Genomic DNA, 18,866 nt, shown 5'->3' with positions numbered 1-18,866 from the left:
CCGGGCCCCGCCCCGCTCGCCGCGCCGCAGGCCGCCCTTTTGCTTTCGCTTTTTCCCATTCCGGAGCCGGCGGCGCGGCCGGGCCATGGAGAACGGCGCCGTCTACAACGAAACCACGGAACCTCAGGGGCCTCGCCGCCGCCCCTTCGGCTGCACCCTGCGGAACCTGTGGGGATGGCGGCTGGGGGTCAAGGTGGCCCAGACGGTGAGTGCCCTCCTCCCCTCGCCGTGCGGGGCCAGGCGCCGAGGGAGCAGCCCTGGTGGGATGGGATGGGATGGGGTGGCTGCCCGGGGCCGGGGAGAGACCGGGAGTCTCCCGGAGCTGCGCCCGCTCTGCGATGGAAACGAGCGTGGTGTGATGACCTTCGGCTTTAGGACGGTCCCCCGCCGCTTAAAAGTTAAACTCCTCCGTGATCCAGAGCAGGCTGGGGAGATGGGCGCGCACAGACCTGGAGGGAATGGGTTCTGCCGGGTGGTGGGAAAGGGCCGGGCCGGCTGCCCGGGAAGGTGTCCTCACCTGGGTGTGACATGGGGTCACTAGAGTTGTGCAGACCTGTAACTCAGGTGGAAAGCTGGCATGGTGCCGTGTAATGCAGGTTCAGAGTGGGTTTTGGTGGGAAGTGCTGGCAGTGTTCCTTCTCCATGTCGGAGGTGCAGGAGTAGGTGCTGACACCTGCAGTCGCCCTGGGCCAGCTGCCCCTGACCTTAAACACCGCCCGCTCTGCCCCGGAATCGGGGGGAGCCTCCAGGAAATGTGTCTCTTCTGAGGGCCGCATTGGGTGGAAACAGGAGTAAGAACCCTCTGGCTGAGCCTCACCATAGGGCAGTAAAACTGGGAAGGGCATTCATTGCTGGGTCGTGAGCTCCAGACCGTCCTCTCTTGCTGCTCCTGCAGCCCCTTCTAAGCCTGTCCATGCTAAAATGAGGGAGCCTATTTCTCCTGTGATTTGTGGTAGAAAGTTGCACCAGAAACCCGTAATCCTGGTGGCCCATCGTATGAGACATCACTTCATGTCAGGCAGCCCTGGGCCTAGCAGGAAATAAAAGGCTTATTTTCTGCTGGCTTTTCTACTACTTTTTCAGGAGTTTTTACTCCTAAATCAAGCAGTTGGGCTCCTGGTGCAAGGTCCTGTTCATGTTTAGTGACAAACTCTTCCAAAATGTACCAGTGTGACTGCTGATAAGGATGTGAGGAGCATCACTCTTACATACTGGCAGGGAATGAGTGAAACCCATGATGGTAAAGGGCAGCTGACTGCAAATGTTTGTCAGCGTGCATTTTGCAGCCAACACAGTGGCTTTTTAGTCAGATGTGTCATGCTCACAGGAACTGTAGGTGTTTTCCACCTCTTTCTCGTTACTTCACTATTGCAGAAAAGAGGACATTTGGGTTTTAAGCTTCATCTCACACGCAGTCAAAACCCTCAGCCAGAAATGTAATATTCTTTACTGTTTGTGAAGTGGTAATACTTTCAAAAAATAAAGTTTTCTAAGAGTGTTTAAAAAAATCACACCCAAGAATGCTTGGAACATAAATATAATGGAACATAAACTTTTAATTCATCTACTGGAGATTATTAAAGCAAGATCTGCTGGGTTCTGCTCCCTGACAAGCAGAACATTTATATAAGTAGGTTCACTGACTAAAATTAAAAAAGTGATTATGTAGGCAAATTTACTGATATATCAAAGCCTTAAACTGTTTAATTATTTAAAATGCTTTCTAAGTAGAAAAAAAGGAAAAATTATCATTATCCAAAACAGGATGAATAGCTGCTTGACATGTTCTTAAATAAGTAGCAGTTTATGGCCTGCACCCATTTGTCAGTGAGAGGAAAAAGAAAATGGAGTTATAGTTGCTCACCCTCGTAATTTCCAACATTTTTCCCTCCTTTTTTGTAACCTTTATCAAAATGCACAGATCTTGAGGTTTCGGTCAAAACTTCAAACAAGCCCCAGAAAGTCCTGAAGGTGGAAGCCTCAGTCTCTACAGTAAGGAGGTTCCTGTTCTGGGAAAGTGTTAATTTTTGGAAATGCCAGTGATGGTCATGAACATCTATTGGCTTTGTGTTACAGTAGTGGTTGTTACTGGGTTTATGCCCTGATAATTGCTTGTGTGGGCTGCTGAACAGGGTGTTGCAGTCAGAAAGTGGGCTCTGGTTATTGCAGAGGTGATCAAGGATTTTATAAAATACTCTGAAATCACCTGCAGAAAACTGGCTTCTAGACCTAAGAAATACTTTTCTTCAGATGAATAATGGCATACAGTGTAACCTTAGCCAATTCTGTTGAGCAGATGAAACAAGGAAAATGTGATTGCCAAAAGTCACAAATGTGAGTGCCAAAAGGATGATGGGAGGCATGTTATTGCACAGGTTTCTAGGATGTTGCTGTTTGGTTTGGCTTTTCTTTAATAGGTGGAATGGTTTTGGTAGTCCATGACTGGTTCAAATTCTGCACAAAGGTAAATGGCACAGTGTGTCTTGTGCCGAGACTGAGGTAGAAACCAATTCCTACCTAAAGTAGGACAAGTTATCATCAACCATTTTTAACTTTAGCCAAAGTGCCCTAGCTGGAAAGGAAAATGGTGATTCAGGCTTAAAAATGAGCTCCTTTTTGAGCTGTTCATGTCCTGTAGTAGCCCGAATTGTGCAGACTTTGTAGAGAATTAATATGTGCACCCATCTGAACTAGAAGATTTGGTACTGGGAATCCCACTGCCGAGTGTCTTCACAGGCTTGTTGGCAAGTTCATTGATCTGCTCTATTTTTGTAGCAATTCACTTGTTAAATCTTCTTTACAAAATTGACATCTGTTTAGAAACTTCCAACGGTAATGTCAGTATCAATGAATCATTTCTTGCTGGTAAGAGACAGATGAAGATGTTTAATTTCTGGAGTACAGCAACAACAAAAAATCCAAAACAACTGCTTCTCCAACAATGCTTTTGGTGTTTAAAGCTATTATTATTGCTATCATTATTTTGTGGTGGTAGGACAACAGAGGAATCCTTTTTTTCTCTGATGGTGATATCAAAGAGCAAGTTAAGAAACCCAAGCAGAGCTCTCTGGTATCTTGTAAATGTGCTGCTGATACATTAACTTAATCAAAGCACTTACTCAAAGTTCTTCAAGCCAACTTTTTTTAAAATCAATGAACTCTATTTCATTACTCAACTTATTAATAAAAAAATTGAATATTGACTTGGGCAAGCCCCAGACAGGACCAGACAGGATTCTACTTGGTAAATCTCAATTATTTGACACTGAACTCTTTATAACTGCTCTTTGAGTGGGATTATTTTCAATGTTTGTACACTCAGTGGAGAAGCTTTTTTCAGTTATTTAGATCACATTACGGTTATCTGGACATATACTTTCTTTTAAGGATAGGTTTATTTTCTTTCTGTTCTGCTTCAGCCCAAGTGAAAGTGAAGGCATTCAGTTTCCAGTGCTTATAAAAATACTTAAGTTTTCCATACAGTGCTATCTCACAGCTGACCTTGTGAAAAATGTGAAAGTCATTGGATGCAACTGTAAGCACATGTTTAGAAATAATAATTAAAAAAAAAAACCAACAAACCCAAACCATGAAAAACTGGAAAGTCAGAATTTAAAATATTCCTGGGCTGACATTGTAGTTCACTGGTTTAGGTGCAAGGGCTGTTGAGAAATTCGTGTTGCCAGCCACTGTGAGAGAGAAAGGAAGCATGCGGAGGCCTGATAGTAACATTGAAGTTTCTCAGCTCCTGTTTACTTTATGTTGTTGCATTTCCAAAACATGGCTCTCTGAAGTGCTCTTCTGAGACCTGGCTTCATAAGGGGAATTTTCACTGCCTACTGCTAAATTGTTGTTCTTGTTTTCACTGTGAGAAAACTGAAACTGAAGACTGGTGGTTATTTTCCAAGAACAATTCTGAATCTTAAATTTAGATTTATTTTTTTTAAACAAAGAACTGTCAACCTCTTTATTGCCCACATACTCATATTAAAAATAGGATCATCATTCTCATATCAGTCTCAATTTTATGACCCAGTCTGATTCCTGCTCATGGTTTTGTTTTAATTTGGTGAACTCCTTACTATGAAGATCTGTAAAGCTATGCCCAGTTTAGAGGATGAAGGAAACTAGCAAGAAGTGGCCAAAATAAATGAACAGTTAAATAAAGCAGTATTCTTTATTGTACAATAAACTAGTAGAAAATCCAGCAGCAGGGATGTGGTGACTGAACAGGAACTAAGTCACATTTTTTTCTCAAAACACACGGTGGCAGGAAGGTGAAGATAAACCTCTGCATAGATTAAACATTGTCCAACATAGCTTAAACATAGTGTAAAGTTTCGGTTCCTACAAGAACAGTTGAGCTTCTGTCATTACTGGGTCACAAGCATGTGAGTGTTGGGTTCCTGGAGTTTCTCTGAAGTTGTATCAAGCAAAATAACATCAGCTGTGAACTTTTAGGGAGGTAGCTGAGTGTGTCAGTGCTGTCCAGTTTCCCCCACTGCCCTGAACCCAAATACATTCAGAACTGAGTGCAGCTGTACGTAGTGAGCAGTAGCATTTTTACAGGATGTGTGTTCTCCACGCTGCCTTGTCTGCTTCCAACTGGCAGCTGTACAAACCCACAAAACAGGAATCTTGTCTGTCTAATCAAGAAGCCTCTGTTTGGCTGTGTGCTCAGCTTGCCTGAATGTATATTATCGACCACCTTTAACAGCCAAGTGTAAACCATGTCATTGTATAATTATTTCTGTCTGTAAGAAAATAGTGCAGAACTTCACCAAACTCTTTGTAGACTGAGAATTTTTGTCACAGCTAGCTTTATTTGTCTTCATATCAGAGATGTCTGCTTGTTGATGATGTTAGAGACTTGATCCAACTGAAGCATGTTATTTGTTTGCAGATTTTGTCTTTTGTGGCTGTTGTTTGTGAAGAAATTGTGGAAGACTGCATCACTTGTAGTGGACTTTACTTCTTTGAATTCATAAGCTGCAGTGCCTTTCTTTTGTGCCTCCTGATTCTGTGTGTGTATTGCACTGATTTGTATGGATCCCTGGGGAAAGATAAAGTGCAGAAACTGGTAAGAAAGCTTTTTTTTTTTTTTTTTTTTCCTTTTTTTTTTTTTTTTTTTTTTTTAACAAACTATTTCTTCTAAGTGCATAAAGTCTGCTGTGGAGTAAAAAACCTATGCAAAATGAATCTCCTTTTCTTCTCCATGTAAAGGGTAGATTAAAGTACCTTATAGTTTAAAAATGAGCCAACTTTGAGAGTTTATATTGACATCTTTTTCAAAGTTGGCTACCTGCAGATTTTAGGACTTGTGTGAAAAAGTCTTTCCACATTAATGCTACTAATACTAGAGCACAGCCTTCGAGTGTGTGCACACATATGGAATACAGTTTACCACCAGCATGATGCTTGCAATTTGTCAGTTTACCCTATCTATTTTCTTACTGGGTGTAGACTACCTCCTTTTTGGCAATAATCATAACTCATGACAGTTTATGGCTTTATATTTCAGAAGATCCAGAAGTGGGAGAAAGTTGCTCTGTAAAGTCAGTAGGAACATTATTCCATCTCATAAGTAACCCTTCCTATTTGCCTTCAGAGCAAACAGTGGGGTCTTTATTTGAGGGTACAGATAAGAGAGTGTAGTAAAAGGTTTGAATGAACACATTTACTTACAGTTTTCTAATTTCCCAAATGTTTTACTTGGGGAGTAAAGCTCATGGTTGTCCTGAGCTTGAATTTGATTGTGAAAAAAGGTTAGATAAAATTAATTAAACACTTAAAAGCAAAAATAGGGCAGACTCCTTTAAATAGCTGATAATGCTGGTTAAATAGCTGATAATGTTGCATGTAATTTGGAATGTAGTTGTAAAATGTATTTTCTGAAGCTTCCACTAGCATCAAAGTATCAAAACATAAATTCACAGACAGGTCAACTCAACTCTTGTTATGATGTTTGTTCTTTTTAGGTAACTTATCTACAGTTAAGTTATATATATATTTTTTATATATATATTTGCAGAATTTTTGGGCTGTGCCAGTCATAGGGACCTTGTTTCTGGTAGCATCAATACTGTTTACTGCAACCTGCTCTGGCTCTGCTATTGAACATGCTGCATGTGTAAGTCTTAAAAATGGCAATATTTACTTTGTATTTATCTGGTGTGTTAATTTGTTTGCCCTCTAAACTTCACTCAGTTTGCAGAAGAGAAACTGGGTGGGGAATAGAACTCAGTACACTGTGATGTTTTGGGAGGAATTAGCTATTTCAGACCTTCCAGAAACTTACCATAGGAAATCCAAAGAGCTGGCATTCCTCAGGATTGCTGGAGAACTCTGTGTGCACTTGCAGCTCCCCACCTTTTGCCTTCTGCCTCGGATTTGAATTATTTCCTGTCATCTCTTGCTATTCAACATTGTCCTCTCTTGAAGCTTGCCCAGTTCTCTGATACCCTACTTCTGAAATTTCTGGTTTTTGTCAATTGTCCTTTCATAATGTCACCCCTCACAAAGTCATCCAGAAATCCTGTCTTTTGCTTTTAAGAGCACATGTGGACAACACTGGGTTGTGCAGTTGCAATAAGATCAGGAGTTTCCTCAGTGACAGAAATATTAGAGCAATATGGCATTCATCTCCCTCAGGAGCACTGAGGAGGCTTAGGGCAAGGCACTGAAGGGGTTTTTGGAATGCTGTAGATGTCATAATTCCCTAGTAATTTCAATACTTCTTTTGAGTAACCTTGCAGTTGTGAACATGTGAGTATAGAAGATCAAATTCTTGAATGAGAAAAAATTATTTGGAAAAGAAAGCAAGATAATTCTGTTCCATGGGCAGCATCAGCTATTAGAGATAAACACTTCTGTATAGTAATCTTAAGTGATGTAGATCTATTTAGACCTAATAATTTGAGCATAAATCAGGTTTCAGCTTTGCTTTTTTTTCTGGTGCAGAAAAAAATAAAAACTACTGTGATTTAATACTTATTAATGTCAAATTACATTGGTCCAAACCAGTTGTGTAAAATTTAGGTAGAGTTAGAATAATGCATATGTTTCTTTCCTTGTTTGAAAAAAGCTGTCTTCTCTCTACCAATTCTCATCTTGCCATGACAGTAACGAAATGTCATTCACAAAATGTCATTTCATTCTCCCTTGCTGACCCAGGCTCTGCAGATCTTCTCTTCCTTCACCTTCTGCGTGTTACTCTTCATTTACTCTCATTAATCAGCAGCCCTCTCTTTGATAAATAGTCTGCTAATATGCCATGCTACTTTAATAACTGATTTTGGCAATGAAACTAATATACTTTTACTATTAAAGGTTAATTAGAACACAGTATAAGATTCACACTTGATTCAAAGAATGAAAAATGAAAAATCATTAGCAACGCATGTGCTAGAATGATGATTTCTGATCTTTGTCTAATTTAAATGGAACTATCTATTTAAGGAGGACTTTAATCTTAATATATAAGCATTATTAATGTATATAAAATGGTACAGCAAATCTCTCCAAACAATGTTAGGATACTATTACTGTTTATGCATTTTAAAATCATGTATTTCTGTCACTTTCACAGGCATTTGGATATTTGGCAAGTTTTGCATTTGCAGCTGAATTTGTTATAGAGTTCTATTTCAGGCGAAAACAAAGCGTCGCTGGACGCCCTCAAAATCCTCGTAACATTCTGACTGCCAAAAAATCAGAAAATCGGCCACTGAATAAACAAAGAAGATAACTTCCTGAAATAGTTTCTTTTTTTTTTCTTTTTTTTCTTTTTTTTTTTTTAATTGGAGCAAACTGAAATGAACTTTCAGTGCACTGTAGGTAACAACTTCTGTTTCTTTGTTCTAATCGATTTTGTATGCATTGTTCATCACAAATTTTTATGGATTCTTGGGTCAGGTAATGGCATCTTGAGCATCATGTAAGGCTACTGGTCCTGCCACCTGTTGGGATGACAGGCCCTGAAACACCTTGGGTCTAAAAAGAATAACTTCAGGACAGCAGTGTGCTGATTTGATTTTGACAGAGCTGACTAATAAAGGTTAATGCCTGAGGCATAAATTCTGATCTGCAGCCTGAAGATATTTCCTGGTTAAATGGATCAGATGCTTCTGTTGCGAGTTATAAATTAGTACAGCAGAATAAATTTTTGTACTTCCTGGTCAAACTAAATGCAAAAGAGATACCTTACTGGAACCTTACAGGAATGTTTACTCTTAAATAGGTGGATTGGATTGTTTTTGCTACTCCTATGTCTCAGTTCTGTCTGTGGAGATCAGTTTAATGTTAGAGTGACTGTAGAGGGTTTATGAGGAAGGTAATGTAAATGATATATTATGGAGACAGTTTTGCACCCCATGATTGTCAAATTTTGGACTTGTATGCCAGAATCTTCTTTCAGATGGTTTCAAAAGCTGAAACTGAAAGTAACAGTTGCAGGAAGAAACTTGAAAAGCCAGCAGTGAGAAGAATAAGGTAAAGAATAAATATTTACATGAAGCAACCCCAGAAGTAACAATCTGAATATCAACGGGAAAAACCTTACAGCACATTGGTTCTACCCTGGTGGATATTACTTGCAAGGTTAATAGCATATGCAGCTTGTTTATGTATAGATAATGGTAAGCTTTGCTAGAATGGTTTTGAACCTCACCATTTTCTGTGTTTATAAATATGGCAGTAGCTTGAGACTCCTTGCTGCTGACTAGCTCTGTTGGCAAACAGGTAAATAAGCACCTGTCCCCTTGATTTGTTTTGCAAGTCTGTAGGACTGCAAGGAACGCTACTGATGGGACATGTATCAGACAAGTGATAGATGTGTCAGACCAGATGTTGATGGCTGTAAAAGAAAGGAAGTGCTGAAAAAGCATTTTTCTGATGTCTGAGGTAAAAGCAAAACTGCTATGCCTCTCTTAAAAGGAAAGCCTTCAAAAGCAGAACAAATTACTTTAAGCCAGGAGATGTTCCAAAATACCAAAGCAAATAAGAAAAAAGCTGATTATGCAATAACAATTCTTGTTTGAGTGCTTGAGACATTTGCTGTGTCTCCCAGGTTAAGTGCCTTTCACTGACATCCCAGTCTGGTGTGTTCCCTGTCCTGTAAGCTGCTGGGGCAGCACTGAGACCAAGCCCTCCAGAAACTGGCTGAGCTGTATTGGAAAGGAAAAGGAACATGTTTTAAGACAAAGGACTGTAACAGCAAGTCCAAGTTGGTTTTTTTCCATTGCTGCCACTTTCTGATGAGCGTGAGTTTGTGATGGTCTCCCTCTCTATGGCCTGAGACTTAAGCCTAACACTACACTTTGCTTGGAGGATGTAAAATTTTGCCAGGTGGTGTGAAGCACCAAGTTAAACCTGTAGCTTGGTTTTAGAGCTATGCATAGAAGAGATACTTTCCTTCATAGAATTTTCTCTTGTAAAGAAGAAATGCTCTTTGGATTGGCTTTCTCTTTTTTTCTTGTATTTGTTAGTGTCTGTTTGCACTAAAACCTGATTTCAGTCAGCGCTTGCTGTAACTGTCTCTGATAACTGAGTAGGTTAGAGATGTTTGGTTTACAAGGAGTGTTACTGGTGATACAAAATATCCATAATGACAAATCTCTCTATGATCTGCAATGTCTTACTCTGGGGACCATGCCCATATAAGTAACATTCCAAAAGTTTTGTTTTGTTTTCTTTTTATTGCCTAGAGTTGTACTGAATTTTTTTCCACACCAAAATGTCCATAGTCTTTAAATCTTCATCTGTAATTGGTAGCTGTAAATATCGTGTAAGAGCAACACTGTGCTGCTCAGTATTTATTAAGCCATGCAGCACTGTGAATGGACTTTTATCTTGAGATAATTTTTCCTGTTGTTTTTCTCAGCCTGAAGATAAGTTAATTGAGGTCTGCGTTTTGGTTGCTTTTTCTATAGGCTTTTCCCCACCTATGTGATGTGTTGCTGATGTCCATTGCCAGAGATCCAGAAAAGGATCTATAAAGTCATCTCCCAGCCTTGGCAGTTTACCTGGCAGTGGTCTGTCACATAGTTGTTAAATACTAGGAGCAACTCACATAATTGCTCCTTATAGGTTTAAGGGAGTTGCCTAAAACGTTGCTTCCAAACCGGTTGTTGGCTAACATAGATGATGGTGCTGTTAATCCTTGCACCTCATAAGGTGTTTTTGCTCTGTTTTAAAATAGTCGAGAAGCAGATTTGCATGTGTGTGTGCTGTTTTCTGCTTCTGTGAGGTTATTTTTTAAAACTGGTTTATCAGTTTCCTATATCCTAGCTTTCCTTATCACTCCGAGCTCCTCTGCCCTCCCAGTCCAGGTGGGGGAGAGGCTTCCTTGCTGCAGTGACCGAGCAGACTGGTCTGCAATCTTGGCATGCCCCTTTGATGCCTCTGGTGTCAGGTGCTGGCTTTAAATGTCTGTCTCTTAATTAGACTGATCCTAGAGAATGCTGTTGGAGCTGGATTAAATGTCTGGTTCTGCAGGAGCTCTGTGTGTATGGCTGGATGGGTCTTACCCCTCGTGCTCTGTCAGCAAAGCCCTTTGGTTGTTTCCCAGCCTTCTGATGAAATCAGCCGACCTTATTTAAACCACCTATTTAAATTGCTTCCATTAAGGTGGCTGATTTTGGCTTAAGTGGATTAGGGATTGTTCAGGACAGTGAACTCTGGCAGAAGTGCTGTTAGATGCAACTGCCCCAAATTTCTTCTGTTGGCAACATTTCTGTACATCATAACTGGTAGTAAAGCCTGTTGGAAAGAAGCAAGAATCACATTAAATCACAGTGCTACCAGTGCCCTTTGGTTCTGAGTATGGGAAGAAATTGTGCCTTACTGTCTGTGCCCTGTGCTTCAAAAGTGCAGGGAAGGGTTCTGGTCTGTTACAGGTGAGTTCTACCTTTGCACCTTCCAACCTGAAAGAGCAGTGAGCAATCTCATGCAATTCTCAGGGCTCAGCACAAGATGTTTTTGCATAATGGCTGTCATGGTAATCCTCATTCAAATTTGTGCAATAAAATACCAAGCTTTCTATGCTGAAGGGAAATTCTTCGTGAAATTTTTCAAAGGTTCTATAAAATTGTAGCAAATCAAAATGCAAATCATAGTGCCTTTAAGATGGAAATTCATCTCTTTTTTAGTCTACTGCTGTAAACATAAGCAGCTCTCTGGATATTAAATTTTATGCTGGACAGAGCTATATATTACTTTTAATATCATTAAGAATTAAAGCAGGATGATAATACATTAATTTATATATATATAAACTAAGAATTTTATAGTTTTGTTTCCAGTGTTGCCTTGAATGTGCATCTAAATAATTTTTAAATGCCTGAATATTTTTTATCATTCTAAACCTGTGGTATTTTTTTAATGCATAATGTTTTCTTCATCTAATGAACTTCATAAAATATTTTGTAATCATTTTTTAAAATAAAGGTTTAGTAAACAAGTGTTTCTTGTTTTTACTGCTATGATTTGGTGCTGCTATGTAGTTCTCCTAAAGCCAGCCATAGGAAATAACATCATTCTTTGTTCCTGGTTTGGAGGAAAGAGCTTGTATTGTGTCTGCCTGTTCCTGGGGAAGAGGGTCCAACTGGCTGGATATTCTCACTGGAAGTTCCCAGGAAAAAAGATCTGATAAGGTCAGTATTGCCTCTGACCACAGGGTCCAGCCAAAGTAGTTTGCAGTAGCCTTTACATGGGGTCTATAACTTAGTGTGAGAAGCATAATCCAGGTGCTGCTTCCTATTGTCTTGATTACATGGAACTGAAAAAAATAAAGGGGCAGACTTGCTAAAGGAAGGAGCACAACCTAGCAAAAGATATTGAGAGCAAATAATTTATTCTGGTATAGAAAAATGCAGGTCACTGACTTCCTTGGTTGAGGGAGAGCCGCTTGATCTTTAAAAAATTGTTCTACTGACTGTCAGTGGTAGGGGGTGAGGAAAAAGAAGCAAACCTGCATGTTTTGTTTTCTCACAGAGGAGCAGTTTTTTGTTTCATAATCATACAGATTACTTATTACCTGGTGGTCATCTTGTATGCAGGAGGAGAATGACGCTTCCTTCATTGTTGGCACAGAAACTAGAATTCCACAGTATGCTTTTCTTTATTTTGTAATGTGAAAATATGAAGTCATTTTAAAGATGAGATTGTCTCTTTGATGAAGTTGCCAGAGATAAGTGTAATCATAAGGAGTCAAAAGGGAAAAAGGTTTCAAATGCTTTTAATTACCTAGATGCAGGAACAGTCAAGGCAAAATGTTGTATTAGAAAGGTATGTCAGTGGTGGATTTTACACCATGAGAAAAGAACTCAGAAATACTAGATTTAATAATTTGAAGCATGACCACACAGTTTAAGTCATGTTATTGCTAGAATCACGACAATTCCCTTTCTCAGGAGCGTAATCCAAGTTGATTCACTGTAAATGACCAGAATGTAGTGCAGCAGGGCAGAATATGGGCTGGTAGCATGCAGCTTTCCTTTGTTAGTGCACAGGCACCACCTGGTCACTCTGTCTGTCCATCCCTTGGTCAAGGCACAGATGAGTTGCCTTTTTTGGGGATGGCTTTTGTCCTTACAGTGAGGAGCAGGACGTGCTCTCTCACACAGCTGCGGTCATGCAGGAGCCAGGCAAGGGTCACCGCTTGGCTGGGCTTTGGGTGTGGCTGCCCCTTGGATTCGGAATGGCTATTCTTAGCCCGCGGAAGGAAGCACAGGGAAGGGCAGAAATGTGTTTTGCAATGTTCCTGCCGTCTGGACAGGAACCTGTCGAGAAGCTGCAGGAGGGAAGGTTGTCCACAAGAGGGCAAAGATGATCCTGGGATCGAAATTATTTGGTCTGAAGGATTCTGTCCACTTCCCACCTCTTTTTCCAGTGAGATTGAAGGCCCCATGTCCCTCTGTTGTCAGTGTGGCTATAAATTGAACTGTGCATTTTAGGGATACTCTTTCCATTAATTTTCTTATTTCTTAATATGTAGCTTGAAGGATTTTTGGCAATATAATCTCATCAGTATTGTCTTAAGGAGATACTTTGCCTGAACAGTTTGAAAAGGGCTTTACTTGCATTACTTGTGTTTTGTAACCTGCCAATAAATGTTTTTAAAAATTCAAGTCGAGCTTCAGCTGCATGAAGACACCTGCACTTAAAATGCTGCACTGCAGTCTTGGAGAACTTTGTGGTCTGTACTATGCTGTGGTTTTCAATAAAAGGTCTGTGGATCACGGGTGGGAGAGGAATGGAGTAGGGTGTACCTGTGCATTTCCTGGACTCTCGAGAAGTTAAATGAGGGAAGCTTATTATCCAAAAATGCAAATTATGCGTGCTGGGAAAAAAAAATAGGGCCCACAAACAGACATGTTGGCAACCATAGCTGTAAAGCATGCCAGACAGGACTTCCCGCAATTCCAGTCCTCTCCAGGCATCCCAGTGAAACTTGCTTTGACCAGCCCACGTGCCCTGATCACTTACTCTGTTTGTTTCTCATGACCTATTATCTCTTGCCTGAATTATTGGTGGGAAAAGAAACCAGACTTGGCTGTTTTGAAATTGGCAAGTCCTAAGGTGAGAGTCAGGCTTCACGAGGAGGTGACAGCACAAGCACATTCTTCTGCAGCATGACACATATGCAGCCAGATGGGGACAGCAAATCCCCAGTAAGGTATGCACTGCTAGATGTGCTGCACAGAGGCAGGCACTATTCTGCAGTGCTAAGCTTGGGGTGTGTGTCAGAGCTCTCTTTTTAGTCCTCACTTGGACTTACAGGAAGCATAACATGGTAAGACAAAAAGGATGACAAGTTTTCTGTTACCATATGCTCTATCCTTCCTTAGAGAGTGGAGCAATGTTGCTCAAAATAATGCAAGTCTGTCTGCATTACAGCCCTCCTTTTAACTACTTCATTTGCACCAGCTGTTCCTCTCCCAGAAATACCAGTGCAGACATGGTTCTGAAATCCCTGCTCATGTTGAGCTCTAGGTGAGGAGGGGACAGTTGCTTAATTGTTCTGTGGTCTCTGCACTCCACTAACCAAAGGTGTGGAGCTGCTATCCTGATGTGAGCAGCAAGGCATCCTCAGCAAAGAGGACAGACTCATCGCTCCTATTTTCATTAACAACCATTTTCAATCTCCTTTGCCTTCCTGCTCAGTTTCAAATGCTTCAGAGCACTGGGTTTTGATACTCACATTGCTAAAGCCCTGCTTCCCATTCCTGTACCTCAAACCTAAACTAAACCTCCCTATCAGTGCAACTCATTGCAACAAGAGCTTTGCCTGCTAGTTTCTCAAAACAGCTGGGATAAAGAGGCTGTGGAGGCCTTTCTAAGAGGGTACAATACAGCTCTAGAAACAACTGGCTCGTTAATGTAAGCCTGTTTTCTGCCTCATCATCCTTTTGCTCAGAAAGGCTTGTTTTATGAATGAACCAATGTTGTCCTTGACTTGATACAGTTTTGGGTTTTTTTAATTGTAAACGCTTGTTTCTGGCAATTGTGCCTCTCATTTGAGGGTAACAAGGGCATAATTATTCAGCTCTCATGCATCACAAACTGCTGAGCATGAGGTATTAATGGAGTGCTTTGCTGCCACCATAGCTTAATAGCTACAGCTGCAGCATTGTGCTCTTGTTTGGCAGGGGTTCATGGAAAAGGGGGATGCAGATCATTAAGCTTTATGTTAAGAGTGATTTACAGATGTAGCAATAACAGTAGACTATGCTAGACAGACAAAGCACTTCTGATGTAAAAGGAGCTGTTATACCAGCAGAGCTGTAATTCATACTAGTGGTGGTACAAAGCCCCCAGCACCAGTCCACCTCATATAGCCTCCAATAATGATAATGAAGGAAAGTTGTGTTAGTGTAATTGTGCTGGCAGGGGGAGGAGGGGAATCATGCCCTACCATCACAGCTGGCTTGCAGATGAAGGAAGCTGCAAATGGGTGCTTTTGGCTAGCTACAGGCTTTGAGGTGGTATCAAACCCCTACCCTGGTCCCTTCCCATCCACCCAGCTACAGCACCAGCTCTGTTATGTGCTGAGATACACGTGCTAGAATTAGAAGGTGAGTGTTTCCCCAGCTGCACATGGGAAGGTAAAAGCAGTGTCTCCTCAGCTCTACCCTGAGATGTTCCAGTTGAGAGGCCAAGCTGCCCTGGTAGCTGATGGAGGAAGAGGCACATCTAGAGGGTAAATCAGAGGGGAAGGGCAAGTCTGCACTCTGACTCACTGCTGTGATTCACTCTTGCCCTTCTCTTCCTTCATTGCTTGTGCAGGGGAGAGTGGCTGAGTATTAAGGCTAGTCCTATGCAAATGGTCTCCAAGATACACTGTGTTTTTTCCTGGGACAATGATATTTACTTACTGAGCTGTAAAAGTAGTGCAGAATGAGTATTGTCTCTAATTTCCTAGTCTGACCTCGTATGTCAAAGGGTTATATGCCTCAAGTCTACACCTGTGGAGTTTTCTTCCCCACATTCCAGTTCCTTCTTGTTACAATTCCTCCTGTGCTAAGAGGGCTGCCTGTGTGTGTTGCTCTTCCTACACAAGTGCAAACATGTAAGAAAAGAACAAGTGGTTCAGACATACTTAATTTAGCAATGGCTTTCCAATTAGTGGCCTGGGGATATTCCCCTCTGTGGGGAGGAATGCCCCACCACTCTGTGTAGCTGCCACGTCATTCACACACATGCCAGCTCTGCCTCAAGAGCTGGTGTGTTCTCCTTGTCTTCCTGGGAGTCCCTTCAGCACCCACAGAAACACACAGGTGCTTCCTTCACCCCCACACAGGACTGCTTTTCTACACATACCCATACATGCAAGCACAGAGCACTCAGCCTGCTCCTTTTCTTCTGTGCTATTCCTTCCTTCCCAGGTGCTTGGCTTGCTGCACAGTTGCCTTCCTGCCTTTGCATGGCCCCAACTGTCTGGAGTCCCCTGGGAGAATGGCTCTGAAGTGACAGATGTGACAGTGTGTTGCGTCTGTGCACCAGGCAGGGCCAATATCATTGCAGGGCCAGGCAGAGTAACCTGGGGGCTTTGGACCACCAAGTGTTGGCACCAGGACACCTGGGCATTCCCAGGTTACATTGCACTGCAGGCAGAACTTCTTGTCACCATGAGGAGAGCAGGACTCTCTGGCTTAGGCTTTAGAGGTTGCAGTTTATTCCTTTCAAATAGTTGGTTTGTGTCTTGCTGTTATTCTAGGTCTGCAAACATCTAAAGAGCAATAAATGAAATCTACACTATCTTGGGCACTCTAAATTCAACTCAGTCCAAACCAGGATTATAAAAAATTAATTTTAGTTCAAGCAAATTTATCTATAGCCTAATCCTTTTTTTCTGCTTCAAAAGTTCAGGTCTTTATGGCTGGCTAGTGCTCTGAAGGACATACTTCACTTAAACACACGTCTCACCTCAGAGCCAGCATTTACCCAGTGACAAAACTGCTTTTGAAAATGCTAATGTGCCTTTCTGTAATGCTGTAGTTCAGCAATATAGGAAAAAAAAAAAAAAAAAAAAGGTGCTGCTGGAGGTGGTGTTATCCTCAGGAAGTGATATAAAAATATTAGTCCAAGGAACAGCACTGTTCTGAGCTGTTCCCTCAGGAAAGGTCGAGTAGTGCTGCTATTCTGCAGTGACCCTTTGATTTTAGCTCCTTCATCTGTACTTTCTCTTTTAGCTCTGTCCTCATGCCTCACCATCACCGCACAAAAAGCCAAGGTCCCTCACAGCCTCCTTTCCATGAGCTCTCCCTATCATACTACTGTCCCCTGCAGCACATTACAAGCAGCCACAGTCAAATTGGGCCTTTGACTTTGAATTCAGCACTGGAATTTTAAAGCCAAGCTTTCACAGCACTAAGCCAGAACAATACCAAGGATTTTGGTATTTAAATTCTGCCTCCCTGTAAAACTGAAATCTTGTCTTGGCCGCCACCTTATCCCTGAGGCAGGAAACTCCTGTGATGCTGCAACTCTTTTAATAATTGTTTTCTTCTTCTTCCCTTTCTTTTTTTCCCCCTAACTTTCAATCCTCCTATCTCTGAAGTGCTGCTTCTGGGCATGGTGAGACAGCTTCACTTTCACTGTCAGCACAGCTCAGGCAGAGGTTTGGTAAAGGGCAAAAAGCAAACAGGTTTTTGTTTTGTTTTGTTTTTGCCAACTGCCTCAAGGCAGAGGGACTGGTTCAGGCAGGTGATGAGAGCCTGTTTGATCCTTAATAAATTGGCAAGTCATTTACACAGTAGAACAGTGCAGATATGAGATAACAAGAGGATAGATCATCAGTTAATTAGAAATATGGCCCTTTTTAAAAAATTTTATTTTATACAAGCTCTGGGATGGTGGGAACGCGCTGTTAGTTGATCAGTCCCTAACAAGCACTGATGTGTACTTGCCATACTGGCCGTGAGAAACCAGCGTGGGGACCCAGGGGACCAGCTGAGGCTGATGGACTGGGCTCAGGGGCAGGCAGAAATAAACTCTGGAGTAGCCTGCTGTGGGTAATCAGTGACCTCTAGAAAGGACAGAATTATTTTCCTGTTTTTCAGCTGCCGTTGTGCTGGAAAAAAGTAATTGTTCTTCTCCGAGAGAGGAAGATAACAAGCACTAGTGCCACCTTCTGACCTGCTCCCATGCAGCAGGGTTAAACAAGCCCTGGGACCAGGGACAGGAACCAGGAGCCACCTGTTCCCAACAGGATGGCCTCCCAAGTGTGCAGCCCTGTGTGTCTGCAGAGGAGCGAAAGGGAAGCCAAGGGCATGGCACTTTCACTTGCTCCAGTGTGAAACTTGAAACAGCCCAAACAGGTGGGTTGCTAAAGAACACCCTAGAGCTTTGTGGTGAGGGCTCTCTCCTGCCACCTGGGTGTAAATCTCTGCAGGCAGAAAGAACAGGATGTGGGCCTCCCTTTCTCTGGTACCCACTGGTCCCTGGCTCACACAACCAGCAGCACCTCCAGGATGCCCAGCAGAGCCCAGTGATAAGTAAATCCAGCTTTCCTTGGCTTTCTGATAGCACTCAGTCTAAAAGCAGGTCCATACTTTGCCCAAGCTGCAGGGATGGCCAAGGGCCCAGGCCAGCACACAGCCTCAGCAGCACCACGTGGCTCCACGCTGTAAGCACAGTGGAGCCCACAGCAATTTTAAGTTAAACAGGGCAGAGCATATGGCAACTTGATGCCGTTTTCCACAGCCTATGGTCAGGCCTTGTACATCTCTCCAGTTTTAGCAGAACAGGAAAACCCCAGACATAAGGAGGGTATAAAGTGCAGGCAAGCAGTAAAGAGACTTCCCTGTCACTCCAGGCAGATCTGCCCTTTAATAACCAGCACAGCCATAAACTGTTAATATCTGCTACCACTTCTGTTAGTGCACAAGGTGCTCACATTAGTTCCTGCCCTCATAAGCTTTCTACTGATGTTTGCACCTGATTTTTCTTCTCTCCTGTTCCTTTTTGTCCTATTAAGTTCCTGATCCTCTTCCATGGAGCATCACTGGACACCCCACCACCATCCACACACTTCCTTACAAGTTATCATTATCCTGGTGTCCTCCTACCCCCTTTAAACCCCACATAGTTAACTGTTTCCAAACAGTGCAACCAATTCTTAGCAACAGAAAAAGTGTGCAAGTTATGCAGGCCACATAACCTGCACTGTCTTCATCCAGCACTGCAGTCCTCAAGCTTTTCAAAGCCACTCTTCCTCTTTTTTTAAATGTTTCATTTCCCCTTCTTGTTTCTCTGGTTTCTACCTGATAAAAGCACTATTCACTCTCCATCTCATCTCAAGCACCCAGAGCTCAAAAATGAGGTTTCAGTTTTTTCACAGTATAAAACAGTTTGCACTACCAATT

At 42.0% G+C, this 18,866-nt stretch overlaps 1 protein-coding gene across 1 annotated transcript; it reads left to right on the top strand.

The window, feature by feature from the left end:
• Positions 1 to 11,458, top strand: CMTM6 (CKLF like MARVEL transmembrane domain containing 6). Its single transcript, XM_083860791.1, has 4 exons — positions 1 to 205; positions 4,904 to 5,080; positions 6,032 to 6,130; positions 7,589 to 11,458. Exons 1-4 carry the CDS (start codon positions 86 to 88, stop codon positions 7,745 to 7,747), a joined length of 555 nt encoding a protein of 184 aa, XP_083716917.1. The 5' UTR covers positions 1 to 85; the 3' UTR covers positions 7,748 to 11,458.
• The last annotated feature ends 7,408 nt before the right edge of the window (positions 11,459 to 18,866 follow it).

This window comes from Zosterops lateralis (assembly GCF_965231275.1).
Source record: "Zosterops lateralis genome assembly, chromosome: 1".
Taxonomy (NCBI): Eukaryota; Metazoa; Chordata; class Aves; order Passeriformes; family Zosteropidae; genus Zosterops; species Zosterops lateralis.
The sequence above is the reverse complement of the archived record's forward strand: the minus strand, read 5'-3'. Positions and strand labels throughout refer to the sequence as shown.

Bases quoted from the DNA above. Each gene is read 5' to 3' on its own strand.
- CMTM6 (XM_083860791.1), top strand. From the start codon at position 86: ATGGAGAACGGCGCCGTCTACAACGAAACCACGGAACCTCAGGGGCCT. The intron at 5,081-6,031 runs GTAAGAAAGCTT...ATATATTTGCAG, and splicing joins AAGATAAAGTGCAGAAACTG to AATTTTTGGGCTGTGCCAGT. The intron at 6,131-7,588 runs GTAAGTCTTAAA...TCACTTTCACAG, and splicing joins CTATTGAACATGCTGCATGT to GCATTTGGATATTTGGCAAG.